The sequence below is a fragment of the Phocoena phocoena genome, chromosome 14 (assembly GCF_963924675.1).
Source record: "Phocoena phocoena chromosome 14, mPhoPho1.1, whole genome shotgun sequence".
Taxonomy (NCBI): domain Eukaryota; kingdom Metazoa; phylum Chordata; class Mammalia; order Artiodactyla; family Phocoenidae; genus Phocoena; species Phocoena phocoena.
Window position 1 is genome coordinate 39267149 of NC_089232.1, and position 20966 is coordinate 39288114.

Sequence of the window (20966 nt, forward strand, 5' to 3'; positions counted from 1 at the left end):
TTCTGTTTGACTATAAATTTTGTAAGGACAGGGATTTGTGTCTGTTTTGTCTACTAATATATGCCTACCACACATGGACACAATGTTATTTGGCATTGACTATAGTCACTCTGGACCATATCCAGCATGTCTTACCCAGGTTCCCAGCAGCAGCAGCAGTGGCAATTTATATCTATCCAATGATCAGAGTAAGAGGAAGAAAGGGGGAATGGGAGGAAGGAGGTTTTTCCTTCTCCTCTGCTCCCCAGGGACCCTCATACTTTTTTTTTTTTTTTTGCTGAAAAACACAAAACCTTTGAGGTTGAGATAATATCCTTAGAGAAAGAGAGAGAAAATTACGTTCCGCAGTAAATAACAGTTCTATACTTTTTAACATGCTATATAAAAAGAACAGAAAATTAGAAAATGTCTGGCTTCATTTTCGTTTTTCTCAACCCTGTGGAGAAAGAAAATGTAGAGGATTGGGGTGGCTTTTTAATTACGGCTAACAGAACATTTATTTATCAAAAGAGACATCCAGACTCAGTGTGTTAGTTTTACATCACAGGTCTGACATCCGAGATTCTGGGGAAAAAAAGAGTGGCAGGGAGGTGACGGTGGTGAGGAGACATGGGGATAGCTAAGTGGAAGAGTCTAGAGGGGTTCTAGGAGGATATTCTCCCTACCTCTCTTTCTGCCACCATTCCTGACACCAAACCTGACCCAAGGTGAAGAGCAGGCAGATGTTCAAAGTGTTGCAGACTGCAGGGTGGGGAGGAGGAGGAGGAAAGCTCAGGCAGTTTTGCTGGGTAGGAAGAGGGAATAAGAGTTTCTGTTGTTACTAACATCATTATTGAGCCTAGTTCCCAACTGGCTATTTGTATGCAAGAAAAATACATGAGAGAGAGAGAGAGAGAGAGAGAGAGAGAGAGAGAGTGAGAGAGAGAGAGAGTGTGTGTGTGTGTGTGTGTGTGTGTGTTGGGAGAAGAAGAAAGAGCAGGGCGTAGTACTTATAGCTGCCCACACAACTATTGTCATTTCCCTGTTGGTGCACGTCTATATTTGCTTTACCCTTGTAATTATAAATGAGTCCAAGAGATGTGTAGGATTCAAAAGACTTCAGAGTTTCAAGGGCATTAGTGGTAATTTAGAAACCCCAACACCACTGTCGATCACCAAGTCCTGCTGGTCTGTGTCTTTATTGTCTCTTACAGCTGCCCCCTCCTCTCCATTCCTACCGCCACTGCCATATGTGTTATTTCTTACTTGAATTACTGCTTTTGTTTACGAAACGTCTTCATTTCCCTTAGTTCCCATCTTCTTCCTCTAGTTCCCACTGCAACCAGAGTGAGCATTCCTGATGACAAATGTGACCATGCTACTCCACTGCTTAAAATCCTTCTGTGGCACCATATTGCCTTAAGTGTAAAATCTAAACCTCTTAGCATGGGTACACTAGTTCTATGACCTTAGTCCTGCTTCCTCCTTCGCACTTCGCAGCCACACATCCTCAGCTCTTTAGGGACCACTAACCTTTAGTTCCCAGAACCTTCCTCATGCTCCGTGACCTTTGCACAACAGTTTCCTCTGTTTGGAATGTACTTTCCCCACTCTTCACCCAGTTAATTCTCAATCCCTGATTTTTCAGAGCTCAGATTAGGTGTCACTTCTTGATAACTCTAATGCCAAGGCTGAGCTGAAGATGCCCTAAGTGTCCACTCAGAATATGTCCTTGTCACAGCCCCTACCATTCTGTATTTTTATTTGTATTAATATTATTAATCATTATTATGGTTTTATTATCATTTTACTTACCTTTATTCTCTCCTAGTTCACGAGTTCCCTTATGGGCAGAAACTAGTCTTTCAGGTCTGTTTTCTCAGTAAAGATATCACCACATAGGAGGTACCCCCCAAATAATGAAGTGTTGAGCCCCTTTATCTTATAGTTGAGAAACCAAGACTCAGAGAGGTAAGCCACCTTGCAAAGTGCTCACACAATATTTAGAGTCTAGTGTTTGTTTCCCTCTGCCAAGAATTACAGATTCAGGTGTCTGTAAGGGCCAGATAGGCAACAAATATGAAAGAAGTGGATTGTCTTTTTTACGGTCATTCTGACATTTTTCTGAACATATGCCTGTTTCACACTGTATTTTCCCATGTGTAATAAAGAAATATTTTTGTACAAGAAATACTTTATTTTTCTCTTAAGCTACCGCATAAGAAAAATGATAGTGTGAAGATGATGGTTATATTGTGACTTGATCAATTATAGAAGATCAAATGTGCTGCCATGGGAATTTGTATACACATAATGTGGCACTTCATGTTATGGTTTCAATCTTTGGATTCATGCCCTAGCTTGGCACTCAAAATCTGCTGACCTTTCCAGTTTCATCTCTAGTCTCTGAACCCCTACTCACATTTATGTACACACATACATACCCCAAGCTCCAACTTTACTGAATTGTAGTTCCCCAACATGCCTTTTTTTCTTTTTATTGAAGTGTAGTTGATTCACAGTGCTGTGCCAATCTCTGCTGTGCACCACAGTGACTCAGTTTTATACACATAGACGTGATTTTCTGTATGCTTTTCCATGATGGTTTATCCCAGGAGATTGGATATAGCTGCCTGTGCTATACAGTAGGACCTTGCTGCTTATCCATTCTAAATGTAATAGTTTGCATCTACCAACCGCAGACTCCCAGTCCATCCCTCTCGGCAACCACAAGTCTGATCTCTATGTCAGTGAGTCTGTTTCTGTTCTGTAGATAGGTTCATTTGTGCCATATTTTAGTTTCCACATGTAAGTGATATCATGTGGCATTTGTCTTTCTCTTTCTGACTTCACTTAGTGTGATAATACTTGCATCCATGTTGCTGCAAATGACATTATTTCATTCTTTTTTTACAACTGAGTAGTATTCCATTGTATATATGTACCACAGCTTCTTTAGCCATTCATCTGTCAATGGACATTTAGGTTGTTTCCATGTTTTGGGTATTGTGAACAGTGCTGTTAATGAGCATAGGGGTGTATGTACCTTTTTGAATTATAGTTTTTTCTGGGTATGTGCCCAGGAGGGGGTTGCTGAATCATATGGTAATTCTAATTTTAGTTTTCTGAAGAACCTCCATACTGTTCTCCAGCAGTACAGCTTACATTCCCACCAACATTGTAGGAGGGTTCCCTTTTCTCCACACCCTCTACAGCATTTGTTATTTGTAGACTTTTTAATGATGGCCATTCTGACCGGTGTGAGGTAGTACCTCATTGTAGTTTTGATTTGCATTTCTCTAATAATTAGTGATGTTGAGCATCTTTTCATGTGCCTATTGGCCATCCATATGACTTCTTTGGAGAAATGTCTATTAAGGACTTCTGCCCATTTTTCAATTGGGTTGTTTGCTTTTTTGTTGTTGAGTTGTATGAGCTGTTTGTATATTTGGGAGGTTAAGCCCTTGTAGGTTGCATCATTTGCAAATAATTTCTCCCATTCTGTAGGTGGTCTTTTCATTCTTTTTATGGTTTCCTTTGCTGTGCAAAAGCTTGTAAGTTTGATTAGGTCCCATTTGTTTATTTTTGTTTTTGTTTCTATTGCCTTGGGAGACTGACCTAAGAAAATATTGGTACGATTAGAGAATGTTTTGCCTATGCTTTCTTCTAGGAGTTCTGTGGTGTCATGTCTTATGTTTAAGTCTTTAAGCCATTTTGAGTTTATTTTTGTGCATGGTGTGAGGGTGTGTTCTAACTTCATTTATTTACATGCAGCTGTCCAACTTTCCCAGTACCACTTGCTGAAGAGACTGTCTTTTTCCTGTTTTATATTCTTGTCTCCTTTGTTGAAGATTAATTGATGATAGGTGTGTGGGTTTATTTCTGGGCTCTCTATTCTGTTCCATTGATCCATATGTGACAACATGCCATTTTTAATTCCTCCCCTTCTCTCTCTGTTCTTCCTTCCTTCCACCTCTGCTTGAATCAGCCTCAATCCCTGGCCTTACTGTAACCCACTCTCATAGTTTGGTGCTGGATGCACCCCCAGCTCAGAACTCTAAGCTTAAAAGCCATTCCCTGGACTTCCCTGGTGGCGCAGTGGTTAAGAATACGCCTGCCAATGCAGGGGTCACAGGTTTGATCCCTGGTCCAGGAAGATCCCACATGCTGTGGAGCAACTAAGCCCCTGCGCTGCAACTACTGAGCCTGCACTCTAGAGCCCAGGAGTCACAACTACTGAGCCCATGCACCACAACTGGTGAAGCCCACATGCTCTAGGGCCCGTGGGCCACAACTACCGAACCTGCTTGCTGCAGTTACTGAAGCCCACACGCCTAGAGCCTATGCTCCGCAACAAGAGAAGCCACCGCAACAAGGAGCCCATGCACTGCAACATAGAGTAGCCCCTGCTCACCACAACTAGAGAAAGCCTGCACACAGCAACAAAGACCCAACGCAGCCAAAAAAAAAAAAAGGAAAAAAAAAATTCCCAGGCATAGAGTTTCCATGATGTGTGTATACAGGTATATGCTTATGTGTGTGTGTGTCTGTATGTCTGTGTATGGCCAGAGTGCACAAGCACTTTTAGCAAGCACGTTATTCAACTGCCCCATTTAACAAAGCTGAGCCCAGGATTAAATTCTGTGGTTTCTGAATTTTCAGGAGGTGACATGCTGCCTTTGGTATCAGATTTGATTAAACTTGATAACTATAATGCCATTTGGTTCTGTTGCGGAGGAAGAATTAAATTGCTTACTCTAGAGAATGAATTTTTTCCACTAAGGAAAAGAACATTTATTAAAATTATCTTGGTGACTGAAAGGGGGAAATGTACTTCTTTTTCCTCATCAGAAGCAGGTCAAGGCATTATTAGCACGTGATAAAAATTGAATAATTGAGCAACACTGACTACTTTGGGATTCAGGTTTCCAGCCCCTGCTGTGTGATTAGTTCAGTCCAACCTGCTGGCATGCTTAAGCAGGGAGCCTGCAAAGGATTAGGAAGGAAAAACCCTTTAACAAATCTCAGGTACTGAAGACATTTGATTTAATTTTACATGTTACACATGGTAATCTGGTTTCCCTTGGCAACCTCCAGTTCTACCCTACTTTATAATCAGAGGATGGCAGGTGGATTACAGACTTGATGGCATCATCTGGAAGTGACCATAGGGAACAGAGTTTGCCTCAAAAGAGGAGAGAAAAAGGTCAATATAAAAGGACAGAAGAGTCTGAGTTCCCTTAAAAAAAGGACAGATAGTTCTCTATAGCTCAGATACCCATGAGGGTTTCATTGATGAGGGAGGTTCCAGAACTGCTTATAGCAGAGCAGTTTGGGACGTGAGGGAAAGGGATCAAGCCTTTTAAGTCTTTAAAGGGATAATAATTTTATTACTTGTGAAATACAGATGAGGTTTTAATTCAAAAATGAGAGTAATAGTTACCATTTATTAAGTACATGCCAGGAATCTTACTTGGTTCTTTACATATATAATTTCATTAAATCCTTATAATATCTCTGCAAGGGGAGTATTAATATCCCTTTACAGATGAAGAAACAAGTATTTATTGATCTGTTAAATAAAGTATGGAGGCTGAAGGAAGGTGGGGTAACATTGAATACGAGGTTTCAACTTTAGTCGATTTATTTATTTTTTTATTATTTATTTATTTTTTTCTATGATCTCAAAGTCCTATAAGTCTTAATAGCCCCTGTTACAAAACAGTATACTAAGTAATGTCCATTAATGATGACCTTTAGCCATCCAGAAAATTTTAAATTACAATCATCTTAGTCTAACTCTCTTATTTTATACATTAGGAAACAGAGTGCCAGAAATCTGGTAAAGCCTAAAGCCAGGTCTTCTGACAACTCATAATTTGTGTATTACACCATGCCCGTGTACTTTCAGAGAGAGCTTGAGTAAATGGAAGGCAAGAAGGAAGGGGTCTTGCAGTGCTATAAATGGTATTAGTTTGAGCTAGCAAAGTAAACAAACTAACAGATCGGAAGGTACTGATGAGACATTTAGACATTGGGAACAGTTCTAGTTCTTACCTAGCTAGTGATTAATTTATTCTGCTTGGCTCATGTCTGAACAAAGTAATGCACATAATGTTTCCAAATGATCCTAAGTCTTTAGCAGTCTCTGGTGCCCCACCAGCCACTTGAAGTTTAAAAGGACAGGGTTCTACATATGAACAACAAAAGCTGTCTCTCTCTCTGTCTCTCTTTCTCTTTGTCTTTGTCTCCCTGTCTCTCTCTCTGTGTCTTGCTCTCTCTGTCCCTCTCTTTCTCCAGGTCTTGAAGTGGATGTGACTGGCCATTTTTGTGACGTGTAGAAGCAGAGACTACTTATGGCATTTTATTGACTTACACACGTATGCTTCTGTCATGTTCACAGAATGCTGTATATACGAGGCAGGCCATGTATTACCTTTCTTTAAGGTGAAAGCTGTGGGAGTCTAATGGCAAACTGAGAAATCTTACTGTCACACACTTACCATGCAAAGCATTTTATATGAATTTCACTTAATCCTCATAACGACCATGATTGTGAATGTTATTGTTTTCATTTTAGCAACTTTTTCAGTTTTTTATTAATCCTTCCCAGAACATTCTCCCTAGCATTTAATTATGAGAATTTTCAAAACTATATTAAAGTTGAAAGAATTGTACAGTGAACACCCATATACCCATTAGATTCTATACTTGTTGCTATTTTTCTTTATTTGCTTTATTATATACCTATCAATTTATCCAGCCACCCATCTTAGTTTTTGTTGTATTTCAAAGTGAGTTATAGACATTAGCACATTTTACTCCTAAACACTTATATGTGGATATCATTAATTAGAGTTAAAAATGTTAGCTCTATTAAAAAAACATAACTGAGTCCTTTGGAGACATAGTATGTACTCCTCAATCACTTTGAGCTTTCCCCTATGAAATAGTAAGATATTTAAAAAATATATATATAAGCTACCCATATTAAAAAACACTTGTAACTCATTAATGAGAAATAGAAATCTGTGGGGAGGAGGGGGATACCACCGTTGAATTCGTAGGCCACAGCAAGCCAGCACTACAAAGTGGCATCTTACCTCACTTCTGATTTTAAATGAGATTGAGGTCATTGCTGCATTTCTGAACACTAACTCCTCTCCTGAAAAGGAGAGTTTGATTAGGCAGTTACTTAAGCAGTTTACTAATGATATTGGAACCAAATTTCAATGAACATTTTTTCCCTTTTCTTTCTGGGTGTGACTAAATTGCCTACAGCATGCTGCATGGTTGCTGGTAAAACAGGAAATGGGGTAAGTAATTTAGGTAGGGAATTTTTACTACCCTTTAAATATAAGCTACCTGATTCTTAAAGTACTTTTACTACTACTATCTCTTTTTTTAGACGGAGTTCACTAGCTGCTAGAGAAATCGGCACAAAGAGGAAATTTTTATTGTATATATTTAAGGTGTTAACCTTGTTTAATTGGTTTATTTGCACAGCATATTAGTAGTCTATTAAAGCAGACTCATTTTTTTTTTGGTAGATTTATCATGAATGTAAATGCATGTAGTTTGGCAACTTATTTTAAAGGAACACATTTTATACTGGTCTTAGAAACTAAATTATAAAACTAATTATGCTATAAAAGATACATAGTAAAGTCCTAGTTAAGGCAGAACAACAATGAGTTTATACATAGATAAGACATAGAAAACATAGGTCCACAATCCTTTATCTGAAGCCCTTGGTGCCAAATGTGTTTTGAAATTTAGAATTTTTTAGACTTTGGAAATGTAATGCAGTATAAATACCATATATAATATACCCGTCTCCTCCAGGGTCTGGGATAGTACTATATAATCAAACATTAATATTTCTGCAGTGAAATATATGAATAGTCACAATAAATTTGATAAACAAAGTCTGAATAAATAGCCTCACATGTTCAAGTCAGAGTTTGGTTGCCAACTGAGTTAAGGAAAAAAATCTTTAATTTCCCAGAGCTTTCTGGATTTTGAAATTAAAAAATTTATACCAGTATGAAAAGGACCATGTGACTACTGGAGTTTCCTGTGTACTCTGGAAAGAAAACCACAGAAAGAAGTATAAATTTCTGTATCAGAATCTCATACTTGGTGTTTTGTAGAAAATTAGTTGATTTGGCTTTTTTGTGTGTGTTGTATTTCACATCTGCATTTTTAAAAGGGTAATAACCACATGTTTATTAAAGGTTTGGGGGTTCTGTTAGGTTATGTTAAATTAGTCTCAAGTGCTTGTGATTCTGGCGTAATAAAATTTGATCCTGTGTTTGTTAGAAATTTGTTAGCATAGTCAAGTCAGAGCATGCTATTTTTTAAATGTTTCCAATTTGCATCTACCTTGCTTGCTGTTGTTATTTCTTATTGAAGGATTTTAAACTAAGCTTAGTTCTTCCAAAAGATCCTGATCAATATAGGGATACTAGAACAGAAAAAAATATAGAATAGTAGTCTTTTCTCTCAGTGTCCCTAGTTCATTCTAATATCGAAAGGTTGTGGAGGAATTGCCGTTAAAGAATTGATTCAAGGAATTTAGGGAAAAATGTATTGGATATTTTGGTTCATGTTTGCTTTAGAATGGTTATCCTGTTGTATCTATAGCAAAAGTGATCCTAATTAATATCCTCATCATTAGTTATCTAGCAGAGGAAAGAGGGAAATGCAGTTACTAAGTATTAAATTGGTACTGAATTTACCTTAATGACTACTGATTCCCCTAAAGGACCATCAGCCATAAGCTAAGGACCTTTGTGAAAACATTCACCCTAAATTATATTAGAAAAGCTATTAGCCACATTCAACTTGCAGGATTGAAAATATGGAGTTTTAAGTATTATATTTTTGCCTTAAATGTGAGGTTGTTTCCAAAACGTCTCTTAACGCTTTCTTATAGCTCTTTAATCTGGAAGGAAAAAATTCCTGTTGAAGTTTTTAAACTGGATTAACGTGCTTTAAATGTTTTTCAGAGACATGAGGGACTTAAAGTATCAGTTTTCTTAAATATATAATGAGTCATGTTTTAATCCATTTTTAGGATTGGCTTTGGCTACAATCCTTTGTACTCTCTAGAGTCTAAACAATTTTTGAAGGGTTTTCTGTTCTTGTGTTTTCTGTTTCACCTTTTTATTCTTTAAAATGTGTGCTCATACCTTAATTATTTACTTTTCAACTGCGATGCTATTTTATGCAAACATCATTAGTTAAACTGTTGATACAATATCAAGATAGTCTGAAAATTTCTAAAATGTTTCTGATAGAGAACTAGGAACAGTTTATGAAGCTAAAACGCTCAGTGTTTGAATAAGTTCTTAAGTGTAAGGAAGTAACTTAATTTTTTTGTCAGATGTAGGGCTTATCAGAGTATTTCATTGTTAAACCACAATCCCAAAGCATATGAAAGCATTCTGTTTAACCAGTTATTCTCAGCTGGATAAGAATGGGTAGATCAACTATTTCTTAATTTGCATTTTTTAGAGGGACAGTGGTCTTTATGTGTGTGTGTGTGTGTGTGTGTGTGTGTATTTAGATCAATTAAGTTTAGCCATTAGCTAAATTATTTTTTGTTTTCTACCTGTAATTCTTAGTGTCTTTTGGTCTTGAGGAATTAAATTACAATGGATATTGACTATATTGTCCTTTCTAATAGTGAAAATAGGACATTGAAAGAAATGATTCACAAGTTGGCCTAAACACCTCTTTTGTTAAAAGCAGTCCTGTAAATAGCTATAGGACTGATTTGAAGTTTTAATTATTTGAATGATACGGCCTGTTTAATAGTGATACTGCAGAGTAGGACTGTTTAAATATTACCATACCATGTTTTTCTTTCCTTTTTCTTCAGTTCCTTTCTGTCTCATTTTAGGTTACAAACTAAAAGCTAGAACTCATAATTGGGATTTCCCCAAACCTATTTATTGGCTCATGAGTAGATTTTGGGGGAATGTAAAATATTTATTGAGATATTTATATGTTGTTAAATTGATGAGCATTCTAGAACACTGATACTTTAGGATTTGATACTTCTTCTTTACCAGTAAAGAGAAGTACAGCTTTTACATTGATTTCCCAAAAGTAAGCCCCCATTATCAGGAAGAGAGTAGATACAAACATTTTTGGTCTGAGATTATTGTAATACACAGTTTGTAGTTTCTAAGCAATAAATAATCCTCTCTATTCCACCTTTCCATCTTCTGATGTATAAATCCTGGAATCTGGCAATTCTATCTCAGAAAAACCTCATTTGTATGCTTTTGTCTTTGAAGCTTCAAAAACTGTCTTATATGCCATTAAAAAAAAGCAGTTTCTTGATTCTACTAGAATATAGGTCCATGAACTGAGGAATTTTTGTCTGCTTTGGTCTCTGCTTTCTATCTAATGTGTACAATAGTGCCTGGGACATAGTAGGCACTCAATAATATATACTTTTTAATAATCACATAAATTCTTACTTTCATAAAAATGAAGCTTTTCATGTCAGTGAATTAATTTTTATGTTATTCAGAAAGCAGAGTCTGTCGCTGGAAAGAAATGATACAGTTCAGCTAAAAGAAGCCTACAAATGGATAACTCACCCCCTGTTTTCAGAGGAACTGGGTGTTCCCATTGATGGAAAGGTATTGGGTCATCAGCATTGTTAATTTTATTCTGTGGTTTTACTAGTTTTATTTCATTAAATGGCAGAGTTTTGGTTATCCAAAAGAATCTTCTCTTTCAATAATCCAATGAAGGCTTTTTAAGATTTTAAAATGTTAATTTCTAACAGTCTTAAATTGAGGTTAAAGTTTTTCTTTGTGTCTTTTTTTTTTTTTAAAGATTTCTTTGTGATCCAAGACACTTATAACAGGTGCAGTGTATCCTAATTGACCTTAAAAGGTTAGAAGTGAATCTTTGCCTTTAGTATATTTATAGTTTAATTAGATAGATTTACTGATACAAAGCTAAACATAAATAACTAGGAACAAGTGTGGAGTCATCTCTAGACTGTTTAATTTTGGTTATCTGTGGCTAATTTTGTTTTCAAATATGCAGACAGACCCTATTCAACTACAGTGAGCATGGGCTCAACCTATCCCACCTTGTTGGTATCTCAGGTCCCTCTGTTTAATTTTAAGCAGACTGCCTTTGAAACCAGAACACTTACCATCTCCCCTATTCCAAGGCAGACCTTGCCTCAGCCTTTGAAATGGATTGAATTTTAGGGAAGAGTTCAATAGGTTTCCAGAGATGGAAAGAGGACATATTCCCAGCTCCTCTTAAATTAGACTTTAATAGTATGGCCTCATTGCTTCATCATTTTGCATGAAGGAAATTCCCTGAATATCAGACACACCCCTATTCAAGTAAAGTCACAAAACCATCTTTCAAAGCTAAGTAATTAAAAAATTTTCCTCGTTCTGAATTATATAGCTCTGTTTCCCTCTGTTAGTAAGAGTAAGCTCTGTCCTTTAAACTGAATACTAACAGAATAGAGAATAAAACCACTTCACCGATAGTATGAAGAGGAAATGAGATGATGAAAGTACTTTGGAAATTAGAGAAGTCATTGATGCAAAATATTTTAACCTCAAATTTCAGTTTGAAGCACAGATAATTTTACATGTTGAATCAGTGAGAACAGAAAATAAAAAACAAAAGATGCGGTAATGTTCTAATGGATTCAGGATGAATGAAGTTTTCTTGAGTAAAAGGAATGTGTTGCAATTTTAATTTTATTTTGTAGATTAGAGCAAAAATCTAGCTATTCACTATTGTGATTATAGAGTCGCTAATAGGCCTGCTGACGATCCAATGCAATCAGTAAATATAGAACACAATAAAAAAGGAAAAATTGTTATATGGTATGATATTTATATATTTTTCTCAGTGTGGAATTTTGTATAATCTCCATGGAGGTAAATGTATATAGAGTATGAACTTGTGCTTTTTTGTGTACAAGGATGTTCATTGTGGCATTTTTTAAAAACAGAAAAAACTTAACTACAACTTAAACGTCCAACAGTCCCTAGAGTGGAAAAGATGTTCATGATGCAATATTAATTGAATTAAGCAATTTTCCAAGTCTGTTTAATATACAAAGAAGTATATACATTTATGTTTATATTCATAAAAATGGCTAGAAGGAAACATGCCAAACTGTTACTGGTTCTACCTCAGTGGAATGGGATTGAAAACCCATCCTGTTTGATTATTTTATAATTTATTATGATCACTTTTTTAATAAAGCAAAAAATTAAGATCTTGCTTTTAAAAGTCAAATCCGTTACGAAGTTTGAGCACTTAAAACAAGCCTCATACAGAGTTTTTAAGCATGTGCATAAAGTGCTATTTGCTTTGCTAATAATTCTAATCATAGTACTGACAGGAGTAATTCTTCATTTCTTTCAGTTATCCCTTTCCAATTCCCTGAATTCTCATTCATCTTCATACCTAATTGTACATTTATATATTTTTCTCAGTGTGGAATTTTGTATAATCTTATACAAAATTTATACATGTAGAAAAAATATACTTGTACAAAAATGTATACATGTACAAAAAATCATACAAATTTATTTTTAAATTTGTTTTAAACTTGTTTTTTGTAGGATCACTGATGATTGAGTTTTAGAAGTTAAAAAAAAAAAAAGACGATTTCCTTTACAGCTGCCCTGTGAACAAGCTGATATGAAAACAGTAGTATTTCCAGTTTTTCTTGTCACTCTTTTTCTGAGCCAACCTTTGAGAGTTAATTTCTGTTTCCATTCATAAGTTGTTAGATGTTAGTTTCCTTTTGCTCATCTTTAAACTGTCTTTATAATTTTTAGAGCTTGTTTGAAGTGAGTGTGGTCTTTGCTCACCCAGAAACAGTTGAGGATTGCCACTTCCTGTAAGTTACAATGTAAACAACAATGCCAATTGTGCAACATTGTTAATATTTTTTGATTTTCGTGAAAATAGTATTGCTCTTCTTTCTAATGAGCCTGTCAGAACTTGTCATGTCTTAGTAGGTTGTGAGCTGTCTGACATAAGGGTCTAGGCAAACCAATGCAGCTCATATAGGGATTCATTTTGTCTGCTTCTGATATCCTGAATTTAGCAGCCATGTTGTATAAAATATATTTGAATTTTATCCTCCCCAAAATAAACTCATTAATCTTTTATATTACCTTGAATTTTACTTAGACGTGCGATATGCCCAGATTGTTTCAAGCCAGCCAAAAACAAACAGGTAAGGATTCCTGCTTCTTACTCTTTAGTGAGTTTTGTCTGAGCTGAATATTCAAATTAACAACAAAAAGGATATGCATTACAAATGTTGGCAATCTATTATACTAAGAATCAGTCTTTAAATATTTCTATTTGCTACATTTATTTCCATTTTTTCAGTTCTCAACACCTTTGCCTTTGGCTGGGAAGTCGTAACACACAAATGTTCTCATGCTTGTGTCAGTGTCTGGATTGTTTCCCCAAGATTATGTCATCTGGGAAAATACCTGTTCAGTATCATCACCATTCCAAACTTTTGTCTAATATTTATTTTCTAGAAATCGGTATTTTGAAAATATAATCCAAAGTAAATTATTTTATTTAGAACAGTCCTGAATTAATAGCGCCTATTTCAGGCTACATTTGCCAAAAGGTATTTTATTTAAACTCTCCTTTACTGTCTGATGTGAGCTGGTCTTCGTGTTAATGAGAAAAATTAGTTAGCATGTACTTTTAGTTTCTATTATGCCAGGATAGAATAGCATGGTATGATATTGGCAAGCTTTCACACCCCAGTTACTTAACTGGTTTTGTGTAGACTCAGGCATTCCTAGTTTTACCGACATCCATTTCGCTGCTGTGGTTGTTAAAAAGAATATAAGTTTATTGCCAAAGATACATCTTTTGGTCTTTCCTCTTGCCTGGGGTGGGAGGGGAGGGTTGGGGAGTTTGTAACATATGCCAAATACCCTGTGTGGAAATAATCAGAAATGCAGGGAGCCTAAAACACTTCTTGCCTCCTTTTCTCACATCATGGTATACCTAGAACATTACCATGTTTGGCCAGCACCCTGAGGTTAACAGATGAAGTTGCTCTAAGTTGTAAGCAATAGGCCTGGGGGTTCTCATTGTTCCAGGCCCTGCCCCTCAGCCCTTGTGAACTAGAGGGATCTGGGCACAACTGTGGCCCAGTGGTATGCTTTGCCATACCACTTGGGAAGCTCTGCCCAAATGAGCTGTAAGCCATATTTATATTAAAGATCTAGTTTTATTTGTTGTTATCTTTGAGGAAGTATATAAGTACCAGCATCAAATAATAGAGTAAGGAAGTTTTTGTCAAACGATCATGGACACCACGCCATTTGGCCAGTAGGTGTTGTATAGTCTTAAATGTAGTTTTCCTGCCTTATGGCTGGGAATAATTTGAATGACCTTTTGAGATTCTTTCAGGCCTAAGATTTCATATCTTAACAAACAGGCACTTAATTTTTAATTCTAACCCTACGACACCTTAGGGCTCCCCAGAATATGGTTTAGAAAATCATTTTTTGATGATAAACTGTTTAGATACCTACATTATTCTTCTTTTCAGTCAAGTATAATTTCTCATAACAGAAGAAATAATTGTGATTTATCATAATGACCACAAATATATGCACTAATTAGTTCTAGCATGTCTACCATGAGGTTTGGCTTTTCTTATTTTAAAAAACCCAGAGTGGGACGTTTGTAGATGCCCTTTTATTCAGTATAGTGGATTCATTTACTTTCTCAGAGGTTGGTGAGTGATATTGAATTGCTAGATGCCAAGTCAGCCTGGTTGGCTCTGTTTTACCCCTTACCCTGGCAGCCAACTCCTAAACTATATACCGTGGCCCCTGAAGGGATGTAGGGAAGAAAAGGTAGATGGGTCAGTCTAAATTTCTTTTGAGGTCTAGGAAAAAATATTCAAAGCACATTTCCTGCAATGTCATCATTTTTGTATTTGAAGAATACCACATTTTGAGGGGAATGGGAGAGTGCAGTGAAGAAGACATTCTGCTAGATCCACCTGGTATTATAGACATAGACTAGATTGAAGAGAAGGGTTATAGGGTCTACCAATCACAGAACTGACAGTATGAACACTTGTGCTTCATTTATTTTCTTGAAGTTTTTAAGTATTTCTCCCTTTTAAGTATGGTTTAAAATGATATAATTTCTCCAACCATGTTCTTTGTTTCAACTCTGATGTTTTCTTATATAGGTGATAAAATGTCTTTTCTTTTCATTTTACCCTATATAGTCAGTATTCACTAGAATGGCAGTTATGAAAGCTTTGAATAAGATTAAAGAAGAGGATTTCCGCAAGTAAGTAGAATTATAGAAACAAGAAATAATCATGGAATTTTAGAATAAAGGGAATGTTAGAAATAATCTGCATTATCTCTAAAACAAGACTGGATATATTTTACGGAACAGGATTGTGTCTTAATCTTTATTATATCCCCAATCCCTGGCTCAGTATCTGGCATGTAGTGGTGTTCAGTAAATGTCAAATTAATATTTGAATTTATGAATCATGTCCAACTTCTTTATCTTTTAGAGGAGGATATTGAGGTCCAAAGAGGGAGTTGACTTGCCTAAGATTTCAACTGGGCAATAGAGAGTGGACATAGAGCCAGGTTTCCTGATTCTCCAGCCTACTACTGGCCCCATTACATCCCTCGTCCTGGATTTCCTGTTATTGTACATCTCCAGAAGAGGGAGAAAAGGGCTCCTGAGTTTCCTTTCTTATTAAAATATACTGAACTACAGTAAATCTTAGATTTAATTCTCAGTGTGTTCATTTTATTTAATAAAATATTATCATAGTTATCCTTCCAGAAGAAGTTATGGCGAAGGTTTCATATATTTTTCTGACTAAACATGAGTCTCAGAATGGAAATATTTTTATTAAAAAAAAATTTTTTTTTTGGCCACGCTGCATGGCTTGTGGGAGCTTAGTTCCCCGAACAGGGATTGAACCTGTGCCCCTTGCAGTTGAAGCACAGAGTCCTAACCACTGGACTGCCAGGGAATTCCCCATTAAACTTTAGGAAGTAAAGACAGTTACTCTCTACAAGCAATAGTTCCTGAGTTTCTAAGTGCTTTCTTTGTTAAGACATCTTGGGAAACGGAATGAAAACTTTAAGACAAGCATTTTGGATTAAGTCCACATCTAGTCATTTACAGGTAGATTCCATTCCATGGCTTTGGAATTTCTCAGATGGTGGACAGAGAATAAAGCCATACATTGCTCTTTCTGGTCTGTCCTCAGCTGGATTGAAGTTTCTTAGCTAAAGTACAGAGTCTGCCATATTCCACTTTTTCTGGCTCTGTGGTCTGATTCCCAAGGTCATAGTTGAAATGAAGAGGAAAAAGAGAAAAATGTTGGAGTACCCTCGCCACAGGTGGGACATGCTCATGTGGCCAGTCTCTGACTGCACACCAGCTTTACCCAAATGACTGAGGACCTTGTCAGCCAGCAGCAAGTGTTCATGGATAGCAAAATGAACCTGGAGAGGTTTCCACTACATATAGATGCATTTTTTTCCCCAAATCTCCAGGTTGATTTTGGAAACTGTCATTTGGGAACATGAGGCCTCCTGAGCATGAATGTTATTAGCGAGCCCTTATTTACTTAGTGCCACTCTCATGTATGAAAAGTGGTACTCCAGAGGCCTAAGAGACCCTTATGGTTCCAAAACTTAAAATTAGGGAGAGGCTTAGTCCTTGAGAGACTCAGGCTCTGTGTAACTCAGACAGTGCTGATTCATCTTAGTTATGTGTTTCAATATCATGTCTGGAAAATAGTAGCTGTAAAATTTATTTTGTTTTGCAGGCAGTTTCCTTGTCCTCCAAACTCACCAAAGGCTGTATGCAGTGTTGTTGAAATTGAATGTGCTCATGGTGCTGTTTTTGTGGCTGGTAAAATATTTAGTCCAGGATATACTTACATTGTCAATTTTCTCTCCTTTCTGAAAAACTCAACTAACTCCTCCTCTGTTTCCTTCTTACTGTTGTTATTAATTTCTGATTAGTTAACTCTTTTGAGAACTAGAGCTGATAACCAAGTTTATTGTAGGTTCTGTAGACATTCTTAAGGGTCACTCAGGAGATTTGTTATTTAAAATGCCATGTTGAAGGGAAATGATACTTCCCAGGTTTAATAGTTTTCATCAGAGATGGCCAGGTAAAAATATGGGTACATGTACAGACCTGAAACTGGTCAGGAGAAGGGAGAGGATGTTTTATAACATGAAATCAATCCTGAAAAAAGTTATTTTATTATCTGCAAAATGACTAAACATTTGGCTTCTGCCTGGAAAAAGAAATTGTTGCATTGACTTTCCCAAGAGGTAAATCGGGTAGACAGTTCTTGTTTTGAAAGCTACAGCTGTTTCATAGTAATAGCTGAAATGAAATTGCTCTTTAGTCTTGAGTATAATACCCTGCCCTGGTGTAATAAAAGCTACCTGCCTTGGAGTAGCTTTTTTCATAAAACAGTGAGTCATATTCTATTAGGGTTTTTTTTTTTTGCTTACAAAAACTTCAAAATTTCCTGTGTTTGAATTCTTTGGAATACATTATCACCAATGACTATTACACTGAGAGTGTTATTAACCAGGCATAAAAACAGTAGTTGCTCTTTTTTTAAGTGATTCATAGTGTGTTCCATACTATTGTAACTTGTTCAGTCAGCCAAAAAGATTAATAAGTATATTGAGCATTCCTTTAGAACTCATTTGATGATTCATACCGTGTCTTTAGCCATCTGTTCTATTGCTACCTTAAATTTTTTCATTTAATTATGTGTATGTGTTGACTCTCCAAATTAGATTGTAAGTTAGTTGAAGGCTAAGCCTTGTTTTATATCATAGCACCTAGGATACTGGCACTCAATAAATAGCTGTTGCTTTCCTTTTTATCCTATTGTGTTAAGCACACATTCCATCCAGGTGACCTTTATATTTCTTTGGCAGGGAGATATAATAAATACTCCAGGAATCTACCACAAACTCCTTGGATAATTGATGGAGAAAGGAAGCTGGACTCTTCAGTGGAAGAATTAATTTCAGACCATCTTTTGACAGTGTTCAAAGCAGAGAGTAAGTGTTATAATATCCATATTTTATTTACATTGTCATTCATGAATAGACTTCTTGGAGGTGGCAGGAAAGATTTCTATATTTTGTAAACCACCACCAAGTCTGGGCCCCTTGGCTGGCAGCTTCCTGTGAACAGGGACCGCTGTGTCCTGAGCTCCTCTGCCCTGGGCTGGATTTGAGCCAAGGTGCCCTAGGATTTCTCTCCTCTCTCAAGATTACGCTTTTTCCTGGGCAAATTCAAAACAATTGAAACTACTTTAAATGAATGCACTTAAGCTCTGACCTTGGGACACCTTGAGCCTCTGCCTCTTTTTGGGAATATGAGGTAATTAAAATACAGCTTCCACATCAAGTGCTGTTCAAGAATAATCACTGGCAAATGCCCAGCTTCCATCTTAACGGCTAAAGTGTCCCAGAATAAAGTTCAGGCCTAGAGAAAATAGATCAATAGCTACCATTTTACAAAGACTTAATAGTAGTTGTGTTGTTTTAATTTCCTAAGTATTAATGAGCCCAGGTTTGTGGGGTGAGTCAGATCCTGTCAGGCATATGCTTTCTTTGCTCAATAGGACTATCAGGTCAAAGGAGTAAAAAACCTTGATTTCACCTAGGATTAGACTAGAGGAAAGGGACTAAGATTTCAATCACAAGAAACCATGTTGTACATCAGGAGAAACTGTAGACAATGAGTAAGTATATCATACTCTTTGGAGTGGGTCTCCTAGCATAATTAGAACACCTTTTTAAAAAATATTTATTTATTTATTTGGTTATGCTGGGTCTTAGTTGCGGCAGGCAGGCTCCTTAGTTGCGGCATGTGGGCTCCTTAGTTGCGTCAGGCAGTCTCCTTAGTTGTGGCATGTGAACTGTTAGTTGCGGCAGGCATGTGGGATCTAATTCCCTGACCAGCTATTGAACCCGTGGCCCTGCATTGGGAGCATGGAGTCTTAACCACTGCTCCACCAGGGAAGTCCCAGAACACCTTTTTTGAAGGACCAGATAGACCAAGACATCCATCTTTTTCTCTGACAAACCTTAAGACAAGCCTGCTTTAGGAATGGCGAGCAGGTGACCAAAATGAGACATGGCTATCCCGTCCAGCTCTCTGCTTGTTAAGAGGAAAGAGAAGCACTTCAAAAACCATATCCCTCTTATAATTTGTTGCCTATCAGGTAGGTGGGCCCTTTTAAAAAGGGCCTTTAATAATTGTTTACTGAATGGAGAAGAAAGTAACCTAGCAACGTAATATTTTTCAAAATCTTAGCTGTAAAGGGCTATTGCCACGAGCTTTTACCTACTTGATTTAATATTTACACGCTGATTATCTCCTAAGACTTATCCAAGTTACGAAGAAGTGAAAATAAAGCGTTAGTATGAAAAGTGTCCTTCAAACTCTTTTTGGGGGGCTACCTTATTCCCTTTCTGTAAGAAAATTCAAGATTTTGTTCTGATTATTTGGGTCCCAAGGAAGCCTCCATTACCAAGAGGGATGTTGGGGGGCTCTGAAATAGCTATATGTTTCCCCCTTGAAATCTTTCATGAAGGTGATTTGTTGTCAATTTCCATTTGAGGAGGGAAAAAAATTTCTCCAAACTGAAAATAAAGCAAACTGTGTGTTTAGCATCTGTAATTGTGTGCTGAGGAAATTTATTAAGAGCCGCTTGAGAAAAAGCAGACCTCTGGGCCTCTGTGCTAACTGGCTCCTTGTCGTGAAATAAAACCTTGTTGTTCGAAATGCCTGATTAATAGCATCGATTTGCTAAACTTGTGCTTCTCAGATACATTACTCGTTACTTCTGTGATTCACATCTGACAACTCTGGGAAAATGGTTCTGACAGTTGTACCTCTGTGCTTTACAGCTCTATGAAAATAAACCAGTATTGCATGAAGCAGCCTAGCTACTTCTATAAAGCAGAAGTAACTAGTACTCCTTCCCCTCAGTGGGAGATACAAACTTGTTTCTCAGCCACTTCAGACTGACACATCATATTCTCTACTTGCCAGTTCTCTAGTTAATAAGTAAAACTTTGACACACTCTCAAAATCAGTATGTCTAAGAAGTGTTTTCCTAATACATTTATTACTTCACTTATGGAATAAATATTTGTCATGTCAGTTCCCTGCTGAAAACTGGTCAGTGACTAGCTACAGGGTAAAGTCCAAACTATATAACTTGATATTCTGAGACCGTCATCATCTGGCCTCTGCCCATTCTTCAGTCCCATTGTCTATCTGCCCCCAGGTATGAGAGCCACTACAGACTATTGAACCCCTTACAGTTCCTGATCATTCTTGCCCTTGGTTTTGTCCTTGTTGTTTGTTTGTTTGTATGTTTGAAATATCTGTTCCATTGAGCAGAAGTCTGTAGAACTCACAGGATTAGGGGGATAAGGCAAGGCGTAATGTGAGTTTAGAAAAATCAACTAAATTTTAAGCATATATTTCCTCATACTTAAGGCAGTGACTCCTTTTCCTTTTTTTGTCATTTATTATTCATAATTGCAAATTATTTTTTAAAGTTTGCCGCCTGAAGTATTTCTCAACGTAGGGTCCAAATTTGCAACATTTTTCTGAAAGATATAATAAATACCCCTTCTCCCTTAATCTGGATTTAATGTTTCTTTGGACTTCTCAAGAGCCTAGTTTTCTGTACTTTTTTCTTATTGATGGGCTGGAATTTGTGGGAAGTTTTATGGGCTAATTTATGAATTTGAGATTTCTGGTCTGATTGAGTAGTCACTAGTAGATCTACCTCTTTGTGTCCTGTTCATTCCCTCCACCCCTATCAGTCACAGGTTATGGCTTAGTCACTGTAGGGTCCTGGTTCCCCAGTATTATGCCTGGAT

General features: G+C 36.8%; 1 protein-coding gene across 1 annotated transcript in view; it reads left to right on the forward strand.

The window, feature by feature from the left end:
• PUS10 (pseudouridine synthase 10) overlaps positions 1-20966 on the forward strand; it is a 61148-nt gene that overhangs the window by 27245 nt on the left and 12937 nt on the right. The window contains exons 4-10 of the mRNA XM_065891386.1: positions 7261-7295; positions 10526-10637; positions 12828-12889; positions 13186-13231; positions 15275-15339; positions 16853-16938; positions 17994-18119. Coding sequence (XP_065747458.1) covers positions 7261-7295; positions 10526-10637; positions 12828-12889; positions 13186-13231; positions 15275-15339; positions 16853-16938; positions 17994-18119 — 532 coding nt within the window. The remainder of the gene's footprint in view (positions 1-7260; positions 7296-10525; positions 10638-12827; positions 12890-13185; positions 13232-15274; positions 15340-16852; positions 16939-17993; positions 18120-20966) is intronic.